This window comes from Pogona vitticeps, chromosome 1 (genome assembly GCF_051106095.1).
Source record: "Pogona vitticeps strain Pit_001003342236 chromosome 1, PviZW2.1, whole genome shotgun sequence".
In the NCBI taxonomy this organism is placed as follows: Eukaryota; Metazoa; Chordata; class Lepidosauria; order Squamata; family Agamidae; genus Pogona; species Pogona vitticeps.
The window spans coordinates 128,561,447-128,584,223 of NC_135783.1; the positions used below are offsets into that span (position 1 = coordinate 128,561,447).

General features: G+C 40.3%; 1 protein-coding gene across 4 annotated transcripts in view; it reads left to right on the forward strand.

The window, feature by feature from the left end:
* The window catches only part of ERICH1 (glutamate rich 1), a 94,681-nt gene that overhangs the window by 56,333 nt on the left and 15,571 nt on the right, over positions 1–22,777 (forward strand). For 3 of the 4 annotated variants that reach the window (XM_073000795.2, XM_073000792.2, XM_020782635.3), the window contains one exon: positions 21,753–22,121. The exons of the other annotated variant lie outside the window; for it this stretch is intronic. In XM_073000795.2, the coding sequence (XP_072856896.2) occupies positions 21,753–22,121 (369 nt within the window). The remainder of the gene's footprint in view (positions 1–21,752; positions 22,122–22,777) is intronic. 4 annotated transcript variants of the gene reach the window in all.

Genomic DNA, 22,777 nt, shown 5'->3' on the forward strand with positions numbered 1-22,777 from the left:
TTCATAAAGATTATTCTTTCTCAACTGTCCTTTCTTAGTCTTTAAATTACAAGTTAATTTATCATTTATTGCTATATTCCATATTTCTTTGTACCATTCTTCAATGTGCAATTCAGCTTTTAATTTCCATTGCCTAGCAATAATCAGTCTAGCTGCTGTTAATAAATTAGTTATCAATTCTTTAGTCATTTTGTCATATTCCATATTCTCATATATTGATATAGCAATCTCAGCATTACATTCTATATCTTTACATTACATTCTATATCTTTTCCACATATATAGCTTAATTCTTTAAAAAATTGTTTCCAAAATGTTTGCATTTTTTCACATTCCCACCACATATGAAAGTACATGCCAATTTCTTTCTCACATTTCCAACAGACATTTGGATGATTGGCATTAATCTTGTTTAATTTTAGCGGTGTTAAATACACTGGTGCCCCGCATAGCGACGTTAATCCGTTCCAGGATTAACGTCGCTATCCGGATTCTTCGCTATGCGGGAGGGGAAAACCCATAGGAACGCATTAAACTCTGTTTAATGCGTTCCTATTGGGGGAAAACTCACCGGTAAGCGAAGAATCCCGATCTGGCCGCCATTTTCGCCGCCTCGATAAGCGAGGCGCGAAAATGCTGCGGGCGGCCATTTTCCCCCAGCTGGGAGGCGCTTGCTTTGGCTGTGGACGCCTCCCCGCAGGTTGCGCCGCTCAGCTGGGGGGAGAAGGTTCAGAGCCCCCGTGGTGGACGCTTCCCTGGAGGTTGCTCTGAAGCCAGGCTTCAGAGCAACCTCCGGCGAAGTCTCCACCGTGGGCACCCTGAACCTTCGCCGCCTTCTCCCCCCAGCTGGGCAGGGCTTGCCTCCGAGCACCGGCGGTGGACACTTTCCCGGAGGTTGCTCTAAAGGCTGCGCCTCCCAGCTGGGCTGCGCTGCCTTCAGAGCAACCTCAGCCTCCACCAGCGGCGCTCGGAAGCAAGCCCCGCCTAGCTGCGGGGCTTGCCTCCGAGCACCGGCGGTGGACGCTTTCCCTGGAGGTTGCTTTGAAGGCAGCACCGCCCAGATGGGCGGCGCTGCCTTCAGAGCACCCTCAGCGTCCACCCCGGGGTTCGGAGGCAAGCCCTACCGAGCGCCGGCGGTGGACGCTTCCCTGGAGGTTGCTTTGAAGGCAGCACCGCCCAGATGGGCGGTGCTGCCTTCAGAGTAACCTCCAGGGAAGCGTCCACCACTGGCGCTCGGAGGCAAGCACCGCCCAGCTGGGGGGAAATGGTGCCTATGGGGAAAAATTGCAAAGCGATTTTTCCCCATAGGGGCCATCAGTATGCGATTGCTTTTGCGATCGCAAGATCCGCATCGGTATGCGGATTCGTCGTTAAACGGTGCACTCGTTATACGAGGCACCACTGTACCATCTTAAACTGAGTTTAAAATAACCATTTGTTATTTTTGTTATTTTTGTATGGAAATGTTTTTGTATTATTTTATGCTGTAAGCCGCCCAGAGTGGTAGAATTTACCAGATGAGTGGGATATAAATCGAACAAATAAAGAAAGAAAGAAATTCTCACTGACATAAATCTTAAAACCCTCATTTTCCATATCTTCCTCCATTCTTCTTCATTTATTCTTTTTCCAATGTCTTGTTCCCACATTATTTTCAATCCTTCTTTCTCACTTTCTTCTTCCTCTGAATTAAGAAGTAAATTTTACTCACAGTACCTTTTACTGAGTCAGTCATCCAAATGTCCTCATATGACAATAAAAATTGTTCATACTTTGTATATTCTCTACCTTTATTATATTTATTTACCCATTCCTTAGTCCATCTTTCTAGTTGTATATAATTCAACCTTGAAATACTCCTATACTGAAATGTTTGTTTCATTTCATCTATCGATCTCATTTTATACAACCAGTCCTTCAATCTAATCACTTTTTTTTCTTTAAACAAATCCGCATATACTTTCATATTGGTAGGAAAATTTTCTATTTCTGTCACTAATCCAAGTGGGGAGTATGATGAACATAAATTCTTTTTACACTTGTACCATATGTTTAGCAATGTCTTTAAGAATGGGTTATTAATTTCACTTATTTTATCTTTCTTAACTGTACCGAATAGATATTTTTCTGTGTCTCCCGGTAATTCTGATGATTCCATATCCCACCAAATTAGCCTTTCTGGATTATATATAATTTCCCCGATAAACCTCAATCGGTTAGCCAAATAATAATTTTTTATATTTGGTAAACCTATACAGCCTTTTTTGTTGATTTATACCAATATTTTTTATTTATTCTAGATTTCTTCCCTTCATTGCAGTACTTGTTACCTATTCCTTGCCAAAATTTCAAATCATCCTCTGTTAACTCTATTGGTAGCATTCTAAATAAAAAATTAATTTTGGTAAGATTTTCATTTTTATCAATGTGATCCTTCCAAACCAGGATAGCTTAAAATTACTGTATTCCTGTAATTTCTTTTTAATCACTTCCTTTAGTTTATTATAGTTATATTCCTTTATTTTTTTGAATATTTTTGCTACATCTATTCCTAAATATTTAATTGATGTACATATTTTAAGATCATATTTTTCAACAAACCTTTCTTGTTCTACTCTACTATGGTTGAACAGCATTAGTTCGGATTTTTGCTAATTTATAAATAATCTAAATTATCTAATCTAATTATTTTTCCAAATTTTTCTAAATGAATTCTAATTTTATTTATACATTCTAATGGATTTTTCACTGTCAGCAAGGAATCATCAGCACTTTTTGCCTTTCTGCAATTTGACTGCCCTCCAGGTTTCTACTTACAGTTACATCTTAGTTTAATTCTGTGTTACTCAAGCTCTATCTGCTAACTCAAGCCATGTATATAACAAATCCCATCATTCAGTTGCCTTTTTTATTGGACAGTCTTTCAGCACTTCTGATAGTGTATCCATTTCTACCGCTTCCCATATCTTCTCAATGAGTTCCTCTTGTTTTGGTATCTCCGATTTCTTCCAGTTTTTGGCATAAAGAATTCTGGGTGCAGTGACTATATATATAACTAGGTAGTTCTTTGTCTTATTTATATTATCTTGTATAATGCTCAGTAAAAACAACTCTGGGGTTAATGGAATATTACAAAGCAATATTTTTTGTAACAGAGCATGTACTGCTATCCAATACTGTTTCGCTACTCTGCAAGTTCACCACATATGGCAGTGGTTCTTAACGTGGGCGATAATGCCCCCCAGGGGGCGATTTCATTTTTCAGGGGGGCAGTTGAATGAAAAGGGGCGGCGTGGGGGCGCTGGAGCAGAAGGGGGGCGGTAGGGGGGCGCTGGAGCAAGCCAAACCTGTGAAGATGGATGCAGCCTTTTTACAGTGTGCATGAATATATTCCTCCAATTTTAGTTTAGTTTCAGACTTTTTGTCTTGAAATTTTTAGTTCCTGCATTTGTTTTTATGCCCTTTTTATATTTCTTTTTGCGTCTTAAAATTCACTTGCAACTAAATCATTACATGTTACTTTTGGGGGGGGGCATTTCATATTCTTGGAATTTAGTTCTGTTTTCAGGGGTCATTGGATTTAAGTGTCATAAATAAATAAATAAATAAATAAATAAATAAATAAATAAATAAATAAATAAATAAGATATCACCGTGGGGAGGGGGGCGATGATAACTTTCTCAATGGCTCAAGGGGGCGTTTCTTTCAAAAAGGTTAAGAACCACTGACATATGGTAAAAGCTTCCCTCTTGTGCTTCACACTTCCAACAGACATTTGACACCTCTGTATAAATCTTTGACAATTTTTTTCGGAGTCATATACCACCTATAAAACATCTTATGTTTGTTCTCCTTAAAATTTATCGATTATATGAGCTTTATGGTTTTTTTTCCATATTTGCAACCATTGATCAATATCAATATTATGTCCTATATTTTGTGCCCACCTAATCATGCATTCTTTTACATCTCATCTTGCATTTTAGTTTCAAGCAAATAATCATACATTTTCTTAATTACTTTGTCATTTGAACCCAGCAAAAATTTATCAAATACCATTTGTTCTGTGTAAAAGCCCTCCATTTTCTCTTTTGTGTACCTAGATTCTATTTGTACTGTAGACCACCAGTCTAGATATATGTTTTGTGTTTCTAACACTTCTTTGGACCTTAACTCACAATCCCTTTTTAATAGATCTTGATATCTTAAAAGTTTCACTTCTGCCATGAGATTAGGTTGTGTAAAGGCCTCTATAGGTGATAAACAGGCTGTTGTTTAAATCTGCTGTATAATCTTTTTCCAATTCTCTAGTAAGGCTCTTCTTATCATATGAGAATTTAAACTTTTCTGCTCTTTATCTTTTTTGTACCATAGAAAAGTATGCCAGCCTAACTGTAGATCATGTTCTTCCAACTTGAGTAGTCTATCATTACCTAAAGTTATCCATTCCTTTATCCAGACTAATACACAGGCCTTATAATACAGTGTCCGATCTGGGAGACCAAAATCTGCTCTTTGTTTGGCATCTTGCATTGCTTTGATTTTAATTCTTGGTTTTTTACCTTGCCAAAAAAATCTCATGATTATCTTATTAAGTTGTTGGGAAAATGACTGTTTTAACATTACAGGAATTACCTGAAATAAAAATAAAATTTTAGGTAGAACATTCATTTTGATGGTTGCTATTCTTCCCTTCAACAATAGCTGTAATTTCCCCCATCTTTCCAAGCTATTCTGTATCTCTTTAATCAAATTCATATAATTGTCTTTAAATAATGTACTAGTTTTCTTTGTGATTTGAATCCCTAAGTGTCTGACTCTCTTCTCTTCTTGAAAATTTTTCCTTTCTATTAATTTCTGCTGCTCTTGATTGCTCATATTTTTAACAAGTGTTTTTGTTTTCTTTTGCTTTATTTTCATTCCCGCCATATCACCAAAATTCATCAGCATCTCAATCAGGTCTTCAATTGAATCCACTGGATCCTTCAATATAATAACTAAGTCATCTGCAAAAGCTTGGAGCTTAAAAGTATGTCCTCTTACTTTCAATCCTTTTATTTTCTTTTTATCTCTAATATGCTCAGTTAATATTTCTAGAATAAGAATGAATAATACCATGTTTCTCAGAAAATAAGACCTAATCAGAAAATAAGCCCTAGTATGATTTTTCAGGATGCTCGTAATATAAGCCCTACCCAAAAAATAACCCCTAGTTAAGTGAAAGCCCACCCTCCACCCTTGTGCAGCAACCAGAAGAAGATGACATGACTGTATTTGAATAAATGTAGATAATTGTACATAAAAAAATAAAACATCCTCTGAAAATAAGCCCTAATGCATTTTTAAGAACAAAAAATTAATATAAGACCCTGTCTTATTTTCGGGGAAACACAATAGTGGAGAACTTGCCTGATTCTTGATAGAAAAGTAAGACTGTACTGTATTTATTGCTCCTCTTTCTATGATCATGAAGTATTTACAAAATATGATGACAGCCATTTAAAGAACAGGCCATTTTTTTTTTACTGGTGCCTTCGTCTCCATTTCACATTATAATATAAATAAATATTCATTTATTTGTTCCAAACTAGAGATGGGCACAAACCGCAGTTCGGTGGTTTGGCCCAGTTTGCTGCCACACCTGCACAGGTGTTCCGTGGGCCTCCTCTGCATGCTCGACCATTCCCTGATGACACATATTTCCCTCCCCACCTCCCCAGTGTGACTGTCCACTCACGGATTGCAATGCACACTTCTCTCCTCTGCCTCCTCCACTCAAATGAGAAGGCAAGGCGGGGATGCCTGCAGCACTGCCTTTGAGCGGGGAGCCACCAGAGGAGGTGGAAGGGAGAAGTGCACACTGTGATCTGTGAGTGGGCAGTCATGCTGGACAGGTGGGGAGGGAGATGTGCATTGCCTCGGAAATGGGTGACTGTGCAGAGGAGGGGAGTGCATGGCACCTGCATAACCCCTGTGTGGGCTTGGTACCAAACTGGGCCAAACCACCAAACTGCAATCTCTGCCCATCTGTATTCCAAATACATGTTGTTTTTTATAGACATTAATAGATATTTACTGATAATAGTCAATACAAGCTTTTGGGAATTTTCAGTATTATCTATTTCTATAACATGAATTAAATGTTGCGGAGTTGAACATATGGAATGGTAGAAACCCATATATTTAATTCTTATTCAGTCTTTTATTGAAAATAGACTAGAACTCCTCTTATTCCCATGTTAGTTAATTAAATATTCTCATCTGAATTCACAGTGTGTTCTTCATATAACTTCAAAACACAGCTCAAACACAGTGACCCTGTTCCTTCAGAAGTCTAACCTGTTTGACATTTTGTTTTTCTTTCTGTACATCTTTGAATATGCAGAATATATCCAAGCTTTCTTCCTAATTTTACCTAGTTTGCTTCAAACTAAATGCATCCCTCCCTTAGTGCTGATTATTTTCTTCTTATACAGTGATGCCTCGCAAGACGAATGCCTCACGCAACAAAAAAACTCGCAAGACGAAAGTGTTTTGCAAATTTTTTTGGTGACTCGCAAGATGAATTTTTCTATGGCTGTGCTTCACAAGATGATTTTTTTTCCTTTTTGGGAGTTTGTTTTAAATCGCACAACCGTTAGTACCGCGCTTCACAAGATGAAAATTTTGCAATACGACACGACTCGCGGAATGAATTAATTTCATCTTGCGAGGCATCACTGTAACTTCTTAGCAGGCATTCAAATCATTGGAAAGCCTCTCTATCTGAACAGTATACCTTGAAGAGTCTGCATGTTCTGGGTTGCTGTGTGGGACTTCTAACAAAATGTGTGTAGTGTTCTCATGCAAGGCTTGTGCCAGCAGCTGTGCCCTTCTCCTGACTACCCTATTTCATCCACCCTGTGCCTGCTGGAACAGTGCCATGTGAAGTTGGCTTTCCCCTTAAACCATAGTTAAAACCAAACTCTTGCTAAACTGCTGTGAGATAAAAAACAGAAGTGATCTCTTCCTATGTTGTCAAGACTGAGAGAGGAGGAAGAGCACATGAGCTAAACTCTTTTTTGGCTGTGTAACCCTAACTGTAGTACAGTGCTGCGTCGCAATGACAGCTCTCAGGGATTGTTCCATGGCCACCCATGGCAGTGTGACTAAACTCTCATTTGAAATCTGTTCATTCAGGACATTACAAGATGTACTGCATTGCATGTACTTCTGTATGGAACACATAAAGCACCGTCCGCCATAGATATTAACGTAAGATTCCTGTGGTGTATAAGCTGGTTGCATTTGATAACACATCAGTGTCAAGATTCGAACATGTGGGTCCCATTTAAAATTTGTGCATTCAAGAGCTCAAACAGGCAAATGCTGTGGAGTAGGACTGTGGTATCTGAAGGGAGTTGGGTCCAAAACACCCCCATGCTGAGAAGTACGGTATAGAAACACTATATATAGCATGAATGGCCAATCAATCAATCAATCAATCAATCAATCAATCAATTAATCAATCATTCATTCATTCATTCATTCATTCAATCAATAAGCAAGCAAGCAAGCAAAAATAAATGAAACCCAATGCATTGCATTCTGTGTTTCCTATTAATCAAATACAGTAGGATAGTTTCTTATGGGTTGGTTTTATTTTAAATCGTTTAAAATCTTTGTTTGTTTTTAAAGTCTCTTCTGGTCCTGGATTTTCTGTGCAAGATGTCAGAAAAGGGCTTGCATTTTGACCTGGCATGTGAATCGATGTGGTTTCAACAAGAAGGCCCCAGGTGCCCCAGAGATGAGATAAGGGTACAGCTGAGATTCAGAACAGAAAAGCTGAGCAGGGGAGTTGCTTGAGAGGCTTTCAGATTAATAGCCTGGCAACAATCCAGGACAAGATAGCACAGTACATCAATAATGTGATTTGCAACCCAACCCCTAACCAGAACATGGGTACCTGTGCTGAAAATTAAGTTAAGAGATACCTTATTCAAGCTGTAATGAAGCTCTGACATATATCTATCCTGTCGTCTACTCTTCTCTTTGGGAAAGAGCTACAGATGCCAGGAAATAGGGAAGATTGTTTCCAGAGGGTTATTTGGGTTGGGCTTTGGGGGGGGGGGAAGCTCTAATGAAGAGGAAGACCAGATAAGAGATGGATTGACTCAATAAAAGAAGCCACAGCACTGAGTCTGCAAGAACTGTGCAGAGTATGGATGGTAGAAACTTCAGAAGTCATTAATTCATAGGGTAGCCCCATGTTGGAAATGACTTGGCAACACATAAGACAGCCCGGCTTGGGCCGTCTTAAGAAGAAAGGCAGGGTAAAAATATTTTAGATAAATAAGTACAAAAATGCTGTAGTGGCAACTGTTTGCATTTAAAAAAAAAAAAACCTTGTAAATACTTCCCGGTGGAACGGGAGTGGGAGGAGTGCTCAGTACATTTCTTCTTCTCCTTGAGAATCTCAGCATTATGAGATAGCTACATAAAAAAAACATTTAAGCCACACAAAACTCCATACCTCCAATCTCTTTACCTCTAATCTGAGAGTGAGACAAGGAGAGGCTTTTTGTTTTTGTAATGTACACAAAATGCCTCGGGGGGCAGTCTATACAAACCTAGTGTCATTTCTCTTTAAGAAGTAAAATACATACACACACACCAAGCAAACACAGAAGGAGCAGCTCATTTAACAACAAAAAAAGTGAAGAATCTGACTTGAGAATTTTAAAAATCCGTTGCAGCAGTTATCGTAATTTTGTGAGACTTATAGAAGATATGTGATTTGTGTCAAAAACATTGAATGACAGCATCAGAAAATATCTTATTCAATTGTAAGGAGGAGGTGGAAAGCTGGAAAATTAGAAACGTTTGGTCCTGTGTAAGTATAATGTGGAGAACCTACTCTTTCTAACTTTCTAGTCCTTTGTGAGACTATAGGCTGTACTGAGTAAAATCTACCATATCTGCATGACCTGATGAGATCCATTCCTTTGCCTGCATCATCCCTCCTCCATTGCATCCTGGGAAAACAGGCAGAATAGTAAAGATCAGCCTCTGCCTCATCCCCTCCCCAGAAGTGTGCTTTTTATATTTCACTTGATGAAGGGACATGGTTTCCAAAAGCTTGCACATATTTGTGTGCCTCTGCAGTCACTTTGTGCCTTTTGTGTTGACCTATAAAGATACCACCTCAGTATGGAGACTGAAATTTATTTTGTACCAACAAAATGTCACTGTTCTTAATTGCCAACATATCTCTGTTGGCCATAGTCCGCCAATACCATTTTTAGAGATGTCCAAAATGGTACAGATTCATGTCCAAACTTTTGTGTGAACAGAGCTTTTCATTGGATAGGGGAGAGTAATATCTTTCTCTGCACCCAGTTTTGCGTGTTCTATTGGCCTGACCCAGAAAAGCTCATAAGTGAATTCTGACCTTTTCTTCCAGGGGACAAGCACAATCATCCGTGCATTTTACTGCTTTCTATAATACTGCAGAACAAGGTTTGCCACAAATCAATAGTCCCACTGGTATAATTTATAAAGATGATGGGTTAGTATACTGAAAGGGATCCAGTAGACTGTCAGCACTTCAACATAAAGCATTCTTTGTAATATTTTCTGTGCTTTCTATAGCTTTATGTTTACATGGGTCTCAGGGTATAGTATGGATTTTTTTAATTATCTTTCTTTCCTTCTTTCTTTCTTAGCCCATATAGGCCTTCTCTTTCTGCTTCCACAGATAACTGTTTTGTCCTGTTTAAAGCCACGCTGGTCAGCTAATCTTCTAATATCATCCATCCATCTAGTTTGCAATATTCCTCTACTCCTTCTACCAAGCCAAGGTCATCATTGATGTATTTCTGTATTCTATTGCCTTTATATTTGTCTTAAGGTGTGGTGGTGCCCATCCATTTTAATGATGCTATTTGTTCTTTTGCATCTATTATTTTTGTTTTTTGTTGAATATTCTAGTTTCTTACTTTAGCTATTAATCTGATATTTAGTATCTGTGTTTTCATTCCACTAAGTTTCTGTGCGGCTTTTCGATATTTGTTAGAGTTCATGTATATGCAGCAAGATAGGTCAGTTCTATCAGCGCACGTTGATTGTAAACTGATATTCTTTTTTTTGTCATTGTTTTGCAGTTTTTAAGGGTTTTTAATTTGCTTGCCAGAAGCTGGCTATGCAAGTCTTACTCATCTCTCCACTTAAGTTTTCTAATCAGATTTTCCACATTGCATTACCTTCTCTTATACATATTCTGCACGATAGCGACCAATGACCAATTATAACATTTCTGTTTTCCTTTTCATTGGACATTACTTTTGTTTTCGGTTGGTTGGTTTAGTTTAGTTCAGTTCAGTTTAGTTTTCTTTTTTCCTGGATATTCTGAAGTAGCTAGGCTCTAAGATAATACAATACCTAGGAGGAGCTTTAGCTGAGAAACATTAGGAAATGGAATTAGCAAACTGGTAAAAGTGTTAAAGGTGTCATCATCAGTTTCTTTGGGTAAGTCTTCAGCAGTAGACAAGACAATGATTAGAGCAATTGCAGAAGTATTTGCAGTAAGGGCTCTTGAATAAAGTGGGAAATCGTTGAGGAGGTCCATGCTGCATTGCAGGTTTTTGTGTGATTTTTCTTTGGAAGAGCCTGTGGAAAATTTATGGTCAGGAAGCACTTTTAACTTGATAACGTTAGGTAACATGACAGATTGCAATCTCTTAACAGCTAAAATGAGTGGATGTCAGATTGTGGATATTTCATGAACATTCTTGTCTTAAACAATCCTGTTGAAAATAGAACTCCCCCAACTATTCTTTAGGAACGTGGTGGCACTGCAGGTTACACGGCAGAAGCCTCTGCGCTGCAAGGTCGGAAGACCAGCAGTCGTAAGATTGAATCCACGTGACGGAGTGAGCTCCTGTCGCTTGTCCCTATAGTAGGACACGACTGGACAATTTGTCAAGGGGAACCTTTACCTTAACTATTCTTTGTATAATTATAGGCTTTCTTGCTATTTCTAAGTAAGCACTCTTTATAGCACAGTCCTCTGTATATCCACCTATAAGTAAGTCCCGTTGAATTCAGATATGTCTGTATAGTACTGCATTATTAACCAGTTACATGCCACATAGGCTTCTGTGTAAAACAGAAAGCCAGAGTCATTTTAAAAAATGAATACCGTATATGGGCTTGCCATTCTTTATAGCAATAAGATAAATACACAGTTAATACTCCTGAAAATTTTGTCAGATTTTGCTTTTGGTTCTTCTCATTTAATTTGTCCTTGAGCATGCAAACAGGTTTTGGACTAGGATACTGAAAGCAAAAAAGCCTTATTTCTTCAGAATAATGGATTTTGGCAATCTTATTTTTGGCCAGTGACTCTGTAATCCACCACCATAATCTGAAGAGATTGATGGGTATACCTATTTGAAAAAACACTCTAGCTTGCTGTCTTAGCACATCAAGATTGTCATCATTCAATTATATGTACTCAAAGCTGTCCCTCCCACTTCCGCCTTTCAAGTTTTAGGACTTTTTTTTTCTTTCCCTTAGTCTGAAAATAAACCAGAATTGCTTTGCTGTCTGCTTCCCTCCCTCACACTCCTGTTCATTTCTTTAACCAATTTCAGTATCACTAAACAACACAGGGCAATAAAATTTGATTTGGCCCAAGGTGCTCTTTGCCAAAATGTATCTGAGATGTCAAGGCAAAACATTTCTAAGCTAGCCACGTATAAAACAGTGCAGTGAAGACGATCACGCTGCTGCCACCAAAACGTCCTTTCAAGACTTGGGACAGCTCGCTCGGCTTCTGCCCCTGGGGAGACAAAAGGGCATTCGGCAGATAAACGCTGAACGGGGACATGTTGCCCATGGCACCAGCTGCCCATTGGGACCCCCGGGTTGGAGAATTAGGGCAGTTTACTGCAGATGGAGTCATGTGTGAGCAAAGCCCAGACATCCTTACAATATGCTTGTCAGCCTTGAGAGATGAGTGGTTCCAAAATGGTGTGTGGAAAGTAGAGGGGTTGGGGAAGTTTGTGAAGCCAACCTAATGCCGCTCATCCTCCTCAGAATTGCCCCTTTTAAAAGCCCATGTTTGGCTGCTAGAGACTCCAAAAAGCACCTCTGTATAAATTGCAGCCTCCCAGAATTTCCCCTGAGGATGGTGGTCCAAATCCTCCCAGGCAAACGATTGGTCACTTTGACTTACAGAAAGCTCCCGCCCTCCCAGCGGGACCTTACCTTTGGGGGTAAGACACATTTATTTTCTCTTCAGGCATGACTGAACTAAAGAGGTCCAAGTGCAGCCTGTTCAATATTTCTAAAAACAGTAAGCTTTAAGCAGCTCCTTTCCATATCCATCCTGCTGTAAATTGGCCGATACAGATATGAGCCAGAAAACAGACTAATTATTTTCAGGGACTGAAGGGCAAAACTTGCCACACAGGATAATTAATTATGTTTGTTCACAAAGAAATCGTATTCGTACTAAGAATTGTCTTACTTGGTGGTCCATTTCTTTAAAAATATATATTAAGAATGTTCAGTACCTGGTAGTGGTGGAAAGCTAGGTCTACAACTTGCAGCATACCTGCTGGAAGATTAAATAAGTTTCATCTTGAAGGGAATATTCTACATATACTGTGTATTCTCTACACCACACTCTTTCCCGTCATCAGATATTCAGCATCCTTCATTCATGGTTTACAGAACTGGGTGCTAAAATAGACAATATTTAGTACAAACAGGATTTCTTTGTGAAGTATTCTGTGTTCCATTGAAAGCTAGATATACTTAAAAAAAATATGGAGACACTTGTTATAATACAGTATTTGAGCTGCAGAGCTAGAAGGGACCTTATAGATCATGGAGGCACCAAGGAGGCACAGTGGGGAATTGAACTCCCAGCGTCTGGCTCCACAGCCAGACGCCGAAACCACTGAGCAATCCAGCAGCTGATAATATGGTTGCTACCTTTTTCTTGCCCCAGGACATATTATGAAGACACTATGAGGAAGATGCTTTCTCTTGGAGCGCATTATGCTGCCACTTTGATGATGTTAAATAGTTTGGGGTCTGATTTGATTCCTGGAAGGAGGACCACCCCATGTATCCCTTGAGCTCTATCATGGAAGAAGGTTGGACATCTGCTGATTCAGGAGAGGGCAGCTTTTAGTGGCCCAGGGATCACATTTTAAAATTAAAAATAGGAGGAAGGGCTATGGGGGCAGAGGTCCTGGAGGTGAATTTGGGCCCCCGGGGGGGCGCGCTACTGTGTACTTAATAAACATGTTGCTGTCTTCCTGCATTTTCTTGTTTACCAGTATTTGCTGCATAAAGCTCCTGTAAGTATTGAGGTGCCAGATTATTAAGGGCAGCCTCTCCCAAACTGGTGCTGTTTGAATGTGTTGGATTGCATATAAATCGGCTCCCGACTGGGGATGCCGACAGTTGTAATTCAGTCCATCAGAGGTCCATGGCCTTCCTCCATGTTGGGGAAGGCCACTTTATGGTTTTCCTTGTAGTTATTTTTTCTCCAGGGTGTTCAAAACAATTTATATTGTTCTCTCATTTTTAATTCTTCTTCACAGCAACGCTGTGTCTTAGGGTTGACTCAGGGGTAGTGACTAGTCTAAATTTGCCCAGTGATCTTCATGGTCAAGTGAGGATTTGCATTCAGATCTCCACAGTGCTTATCTGGCACTCCAACCATCATGCCATACTGGCAGTTTTAACCGAAGTGCTTTATTGTAACAACAGGATGGTGATGGAAGGCATGATGTTAAATGAGACATTCTTCTTTCCACATCGATAGGAAGCCCCTGCTAAGATGGGTTCTGATGTAATGTATGCAACATTTCTGTGAAAGCCAAGAAAGTAGGCTTCTTTCTGTTTGTATGCAAGTGTGTACAATTGCATTTACTTTTATTCAGGTGATGCTCCTAGTTTGACTTAGCCATCAGATCTATTATACATACCTTTTGTGCATGAAAATGGTGTGTGGAGGTGCAGACACACATCTGCAGTCTCTCCGAACAGCACACAGAGTTCAGGTCATGTAACTCATCAAATATTATCATTTCAATGATCTTGTAGTAAGTTAGACAGAGAGATGAATGTGTGTGATTAGTCAAAGGTTATCCCCGCGATTTCCGTGGTTCAATAGGGATTTCAGAGTAAGCCTTGATTCAAATCCAGCAGTCTGTCTGCTGCATCACATTGAGGTTTCAACCCATGCCTATAGTCACACACTCCATAGTAGTCTCAGGGTGCTTAAATACAAATCTTTTCTCTATTTGCCAAAATCACAGGTCACTTACAAACACCTGTAATAGTCAGGATTCCATCCGCCCATCAAGCTTACTTTGTTAAAATAGATTTCCGCTGATATTGTAGACTTTGATTACTGTTTCATAGTTTAAACCTTTGTTCCCATTTCATTGATTGCGCTTGTCCTTTGGAGTTTTTGTGTTAGAGCAGAGTTTATTCAGTTCTTTTAAACATTTGGAGCAAAGATAATTTTAAAGGAAGACTTTTGAAACTTACAGATGCTGTAGTCAAATTTTTTAAAAAAAGTTTTATGTATTTTTAACAGTGTTCAGTGTCTTCAGTTTATGAATACCTCGTATAAATTGTTGCAATGAAACCAGCTGCCACTTCTGCGTTTCATGGTAAGGCGTAATCTTTCTAACCACAAGAGTCCCTTTAGTGACAATTAGTTCCTGCAGGTGCGAAGCTGCAAAAACCTGAAGCATCCAACGTGAAGGATTCTTATTGCAATCTTGTGGGTTCCTTCAAAATACAACAGTAGTAATAATTTATCAATCAGATTATGTTTTTCTTCTTTTACTGCACTGATGCATCACCTCGGCCACTGGATGGGTCCTAAATCTTCCAGTATTAGTGTTATACTTAACAGGGAATGCCAAGACATGCCCAAGTCAGTCTGGTATGTGTGTGGATAACTGCATCTATAACTGATGCTACAGTTTCATTCATGAAAGCCTGTATGTGAAGACCTAACTGCATGTTAGGAGCTACCATACAGATGCTGCTTTAAATCCTTCCTCATGTGACATACACAGTAGAGCAGGGAAGACAAAGATGTGAGCATTTTCGCTGGAGATGCATGAGCATCCTGGGCTGGCCCTAAAGGTACGTGATCTGTTATGCAAGCCAAGCCCTGTATGTCATAGCATCCTCTCCCTAGTAGAAATTGACATGCACACTTTATTTTCCTGGTCACATTCAGTTCCTTTGTCAGAAGGAAAGGAACTGGAACACCTGTTGCTGCTGGTGGTTCTGTTCCATCAAGACTTAAATTCAACAAGGGAAAATCGGCCCCTGAAGGGGGTTGCAGGTGACTTGAGAGGCAGGCTTATTAAACTGTATAGATATACATATTCCTCACAGACCCTGAGCAAAAGTCTCTCAACTTTGCAGCCAGGTCAGTTTTGATGACCGCAGTGATGAAGAGATCCTCATTATTAAGCCACTTGAATGCAGATATGCACTGAAAGGCAAGTTTGGCTTCTTTCCCACTTAAGGGAATATGTCTGTTCAATGAAGAGGGTCAGTGAAGGAACAGAGTAAGCAGATGTTTATAAGGTCTCATGGCGCCCGGTGTGGTGCAGTGGATAGAATGACAGACTAGGACTTGAGGCCTGGGTTCGAATCCCCACTCAGCTGTGGAAACTCCCCGGGGTAGTGGAGCCAATCAAGCCACTCCTCAAATATCGCACCTTGAAAGCCCATTAGGGTCACTATATGTCAGTGTAGGCACTCATTTCACATGCTAGGACGGTTATGCTCAAAATCCTACAAGGTAGGCTTCAGCAGTATGTGGACCGAGAACCCCAGAAGTACAAGCTGCATTTCGAAGAGGCAGAGGAACTCGAGACCAAACTGCTGACATGCGCTGGATTATGGAGAAAGCCAGAGAGTTCCAGAAAAACATCTACTTCTGCTTCATTGACTACGCAAAAGGCTTTGAGTTTATAGACCACAACAAACTATGGCAAGCCCTTAAAGAAATGGGAGTGCCCGACCACCTTATCTATCTCCTGAGAAACCTATATGTGGGACAGGAAGCAAGAGTTAGAACTGGATATGGAACAACTGATTGATTCAAAATTGGGAAAGGAGTATGACAAGGCTGTGTATTGTCTCCCTGCTTATTTAACTTATATGCAGAATACATCATATGAAAGGCTGGAATTGCCGGAAGAAATATCAACAACCTCCTATATGCAGATGATACCACTCTGATGGCAGAAAGTGAGGAGGAATTAAGGAGCCTCTTAATGAGGGTGAAAGAGGAGAGCGCAAAAAATGGTCTGAAACTAAACATCAAAAAGACTAAGATCATGGCCACTGGTCCCATCACCTCCTGGGAAATAGAAGGGGAAGATATGGAGGCAGTGACAGATTTTACTTTCTTGGGCTCCATGATCACTGCAGATGGTGGCAGCAGCCACGAAATTAAAAGACACCTGCTTCTTGGGAAGAAAGCGATGACAAACCTTGACAGCATCTTAAAAAGCAGAGACATCACCTTGCCAACAAAGGTCCGGTGCCCCTTTGAAATCCAGCTTGTACTTCTGGGAGTTCTTGGTCCACATACTGCTGAAGCCTACCTTGTAGGATTTTGAGCATAACCTTGCTAGCGTGTGAAATGAGTGCAATTGTACAGTAGTTGGAGCATTCTTTGGCACTGCCCTTCTTTGAATTGGGATGTAGACTGATCTTTTCCAATCCTCTGGCCACTGCTGAGTTTTTCAAACTTTCTGGCATATTGAGTGTAGCACCTTAACAGTGTCATCTTTTAAGATTTTAAATAGTTCACCTGGAATGCCATCACCTCCACTGGCCTTGTTGTTAGCCATGCTTTCTAAGTCCCACTTGACTTAGCTCTCCAGGATGTCTGGCTCAAGGACAGCAACCACACTATCTGGATTGTCCCAGATATTCAAATCTTTCTGGTATAATTCCTCTGTGTCTTCTTGCCACCTCTTCTTGATGTCTTCTGCTTCTGTTAGGTCCCTCCCATTTTTGTCCTTTATCATGTTCATCTTTGCCCAAAGTGTTCCTTTAATATCTCCAATTTTCTTGAACAGATCTCTGGTTTTTCCCTTTCTGTTATTTTCCTCTATATCATTGCACTGGTCATTTAAGAAGGCCCTCTTGTCTCTCCTTGCTATTCTTTGGAAGCCTGCATTCAATTTTCTGTATCTTTCCCTATCTCCCTTGCATTTGGTTTCCCTTCTCTTCTCTGCTATCTGTAAGGCCTCGTTGGACAGCCACTTTGCTTTCTTGCATTTCCTTTTCTTTGGGATGGTTTTTGTTGCTCCCTCCTGTACAATGTTACGAGCCTCCATCCATAGTTCTTCAGGCACTCTGTCCACCAAATCTAATTCCTTGAATCTGTTCTTCACTTCCACTGTGTATTCATAAGGGATTTGGTTTAGATTATACCTGACTAGCCCAGTTGTTTTTCCTACTTTCTTCATTTTAAGCTTGGTTTTGCTGTAAGAAGCTAATAATCAGAGCCACAATCAGCTCCAGTCTTGTTTTTGCTGACTGTATAGAGCTTCTCCATCTTTGGCTGCGGAGAACCTAATCAATATGATTTCGGTATTGCCGATCTGGTGATGTCCATGTGTAGAGTCACCTCTTGTGTTGTTGGAAAAGAGTGTTTGTGATGACCAGCTTGTTCTCTTGTCAAAACTCTATTAGCCTTTGCCCTGCTTGTTTTTGAACTCCAAGGCCAAACTTACCTGTTGTTCCTTTTATCTCTTGACTCCCTACTTTAGCATTCCAGTCTGCTATAAGGACAAGAACATCTTTCAAGAACATCTTGGTGTCAGTTCTAGAAGGTGTTGTAAGTCTTCATAGAACTGGTCAATTTCAGCCTCTTCAGCAACCATGGTTGGTGCATAAACTTGGATGACTGTGATGTTGAAAGGTCTGCCTTGGATTCGTATTGAAATCATTTTATCATTTTTTAGATTATATCCCATTACAGGTTTCCCCACTCTTTTGTTGACTATGAGGGCTACTCCATTTCTTCTACAGGATTGTTGCCCACAATAGTAGATATGATAATCATCTGAATTGAATTTGCCCATTCCCATCCATTTTAGTTCACTGACACCCAGGATGTCAATGTTTATTCTTGCCATCTGTTTGATTACATCCAGCTTACCAAGTATCCTACATTCCAGGTTCCTATGCAGTATTTTTCTTTGCAGCATTGGACTTTCCTTTCACTTCATGCCACTTTAAGCTCGGCTAATTGTTTTTGCTTTTCACTGTTTAATACTTTACGGGCATTTTGTTCTCATCTTCCTGTATCCATCTGTAAGACGTTTATTTCAAATGCCATGCATGTGAAAGCCTCTTGACTGTAGATACATATTGCAAATTATTTTGGGCTTTGCTGCACTGCAATGTTACACTGCAAATGTATTTTTATTCCTCCACCTCCTTCGTCAAAAGTATCACAACTGCTCTGGAGTGAGTCAGTCATCTGTCAGTGAAGGAGGAAGTGAAGGTCTGATGCTGATATTAAAAGAGAAGGGAGTGTTTCTGAGATAACACAGCTTGAGAAAGAAGTAGCAAGAATAAAATTCCAGTCCTCCTTTTCCAAACACATTTCCTATTATGAAGACAGGGGATGAGTTACAGAAAAAGGACCGTACACGTACTGGATGCTAAAGGGCAAGCTAAGCGAACATAACACATTTTAAGAATAAGCAGACAGATTCTTGGTGCTCTATCCTGTCAGTATTATCTGTGCATATTGCTGGAGCAACCTCATCATGCCCACCGGTTCTCTGTCTCCCTGTAGGACCCTAATACATAAACGTTTGTAGAAGGTAAGGGAGCATCAAATGACATCATGTATTTCTTTTTTGCAGTCTCCAAGGTGCTCAAGATGGTGTACGTGGCGGCTGTCATTTTATCCTCCCACCAGCACTCTGAGATTAGCTTAGGCTAAGAGAAAGAGGCAATGTCAAGGTTGTCCAGTTCATTTTGTGACTCAGTGTCAATACAAACTTAGTACTATTAAAGATCTCTTATCTGTTCAATGAATGCCATGCCTGTTCTTTGGCAAATTCCATGCATATAGATGGTGCCATTCAGATCATCATAAGAAAAAAGAATGAACTCATTTTGGACACAAACCTTTCCTTTCTGGGTGACCTCTTTCTCATAGACCCTGCTTGTAACTCAGGTAGGGTGGTGTTTCTGTTTTCCTTTATAGATGACAATCCTCTCTTTGAAGGACTGCCAGAAAGCATATATCCTCTTGAAGGTGTCTTCCATTTGAAGGGCTGTCCAGTCCAAGTCTGAACAGTAAAGAAGGTGATCAAGAACCTTGAAATGGGCACCTGAACAACATAATCAGCAGAAACACAGATCACTTGGCCGCAGTGTTCATCCAAGTGAGATGACCTCTATTTCTGTTTAAATTTAAGAAAGATTTTTTTAAAAAAAACTAAAATCGCATCTTTACATATAAATCAAGATCTGCAATTGGTGTTCTCTCTTGCCATCTTCTTTGGGGATAGAAATTGTTCTTTTTCCTGATGTGCAAGTGGCTGCCCACTGATGTGTTAGTGGACGGCCAGTACACACCCTTCTATTTACCTCTCTGTCTCTCTCCACCTCTATCCTTTGCCTTGATTCTCAGAGTCCCCCCAAAATATAATGGGACTTCTACTTTGGGAATCAGTCATTTCTGGACTGGGGGCCTAAGGAGGGGCCACAGAATGGAAACAGTTCTTCACACACACACATACCTTGTAAGGTTTGTTATGCGACTTACACAATTCTGATTTGGCCTAGATTTCCTTCATATTGTGTTTATGGATATCCCCCCCCCCCAAAAAAAAGTCGAGAATGGCTCATCTAGAATATCCCACAAAGCCACCTCAGATGTGAGAAAATTGTTCCTTGCTGGACCACTGAAGAAGCCTTCCAGTGTTCACAAGGAGTCCTTCCACAGAAAGCAACATTTTGGAGGGATTTTAAATGTTTACATCAACTCTGCAATGGACGAAGGATACTTTTTTTCTGATTTATGAAGTGAAGGGGTGAAATAAACCAAATATCCAAGTGTCCCTGACAGATTTATGAGACCTGGTGTTTAGTTGAGCCAGGAAAAAAAAGGAGCTATTAATTAAGACAGGAAGTAGTTTGAGGCATAAATCACAGCATTAATGTGTTAGCATGGAATCTGGCACAGGATTGCTGCCTTCCACAGGCAGGACGTGCTACCTCTGATGTAACATAACTGAGCTTGCAGTTCAGGGTCAGAAATTATTTCAGAGTTCAAGCTTGGGGAGCAAAGATTGGTTTTGAGCCAAATAGACTGGAATCGGAGTCGGGGGCGGGCTGCGTGTTCTCACATCCAACTGGACAATTAGGCAAAGCTGTGCCACAGCTGGTACGATGGGAGTGTAAATGAGCAGCCAGCTCCCATCTCAGAATGCCAATAAAATCTCCCTTATTCTGGGCCTCTCTCAAGTTCAAAATCTGTCTTTTCAGAAGACCTGACCAGAGGTTGGAAAAGTTGGGTGTCCCTTCCCCCCCCCACCCGCCGCCACCACCCGATTCCAACCACAGCTTTGTGTCTCATCTTGTAAAATTCCTTCCCTTAGAATCAAATGCTGTGTGAGTCTGATTTCCTGGGTTGGGAAAGGGCAAAATACACCATCAACAATGGTTGGCAATTGGAAATATCCTATATGCCTTTATAATAATTAGACCATTTGTCTCTCTCTCTCTCTCTAGCCTAGCATGGTCTAATTCTCACTGGCAGCGGTCCTCTGGGTGCTGAGAGGCTGAGGTCATGCCCACCGCTTTCTACTTTATCCTTTTGAATGGAAGATGCGAAGCTGGCTAGGGAGGCTTTTGGCATATAACTGACTGCCAAGAAAGAGGAGAAGTTGCAAGTTTTTGGTTGTTGTTTTTTCTTTAAAAAAAAACAAACCCTTTTTGCATGTGTTATTAAACTGCTCTAAATTGTTTTATTTGGTTGTTCTTTTGATATTGCTTTCTATTGTTATTGTCATTTTAAAAATGTTGTAAGCTGGCTTGAATCAGAAAAGAAAGTCATAAATGAATCAAATGAATGATTGAATGGTGCTGAGCTATGGCTTTCCTTTGCTGGTTTGTTATGATGGAGGGCATTCAGTGATGTCACTTTTCTGTCTCTAAATCCTTCCTTCAGACTCATCTTTCTGCGAAGCTTTATAGTTTTACTCTTTAGCTCCCGTCCCTTAAGCACTGAAACATGAACCAGCACTTGTTCCTACCGCGTGTTTTAATTGTACTCCCTACACCCTTAGGTTTTGTGCAATCCCACTATTGAGGGATAGATCCAGATTTAGGTCTGTGCAACTGGGCTGGTGGAACGGGGTGAAAATGTTTTTTATGCTTCCATACCTACAGCAACCCTTTTGAGCTCCCTAAAAATACTGCATAGAGGTTTGGAGGAGTCTGCAGAATTTTTTACTGTGTTTTTACTTTTTTTTTTACTGTTGTTCTGCAAAGCATGGTGTGCATTTGTTGTGTTGACTAAAGAATAACAACGCATGCAGACACACTTTTTCCTCCAGAGCTCTGCGACAGCCCAGCAGTGAGCAAAGAAAGGGGGCATTCCATGTGCGCATAGCCAGCATTTCTTATACCCTCACGCTTTATTGACCACCAAATATGTTTTATTTTAAACCTACAGAGGAGGATGGTCAAGGTCAACCCCAAAGGAAGCGCATTCGAAGGAAGAAAAGAAAGAATGGTTTGCAAAACCCTGATAATTTACACAGAGGCCCAGCTGAATATGAGGAGCCTAAAAATCCAATTGAAGAAAACTTACAGCTGGTGCGCTCAGAAGGCCCAAACTTGAGTCGGAATCAAAAGAGGAAAATGAAAAAGAAACGGCAAAAAGAAAAGATGAGAGCATCTGGCTTGCTGACGAAACCAGCTGCAATAGAGTTCATGTATAAGCCTGAGACAGAGGAGAGAATAAGCTTTGAAGAGGCACATAAAAAAGCAAATGACATTCTGGATTTTCTGCAAGCAACACAAGAAATTTATTTCTCAGAGAGTAGGTACTGCCCCCCCCAACCCCATCTTTCATTTCATAACTTGAAGTAGGAGAAATAAGTACGTGTTCATTTTTCCTTTGTCAAACATGAAAGGAAAAAGTATCGGCCTCTTTTATGGCCTGAAACTGGCAGGCAAAAATAAGTGCACAGACACTTCTATACCTCAACAGTCAGGGAATGTTGCCCAGCTGTTCCCTGGTAAGAATGTGGGGTTTTTGTTTGTTTGTTTTTTGATAGGAAAAGGCGAATGATCTCTGTGGTACTTTGGCTGCTGCTGGAGCAAGCAAGCATTTCAGTGGGCAGAGAAATTCTTCCCAAAATCACTGTTAGGGCATTTGCCGTACAAATGTCCTGGGCACATCGCATCCCAATATCCACTGTACTTAGCAGCACCATGGGAAAAGATCTCCAGATCTTCATGGTGAACTACTACATTATGTCCTGTTCAGAACAACCTCCATGTATTTTGGTTTCCAGGCAACCTGTCCACCAAGCAATGTTTCGATTTGGGTTCGAGGTATCTTCTTTTTTTAAACTACGTAGGTACGTCCGTGCACCCATAGACACACTAAATTGTCAAGTGAAATTGACATACATCTGCAGGTGCAGAAGTAGTTATAATGAACACTGGTTTCCTCATTTGTCCAAATTTGGA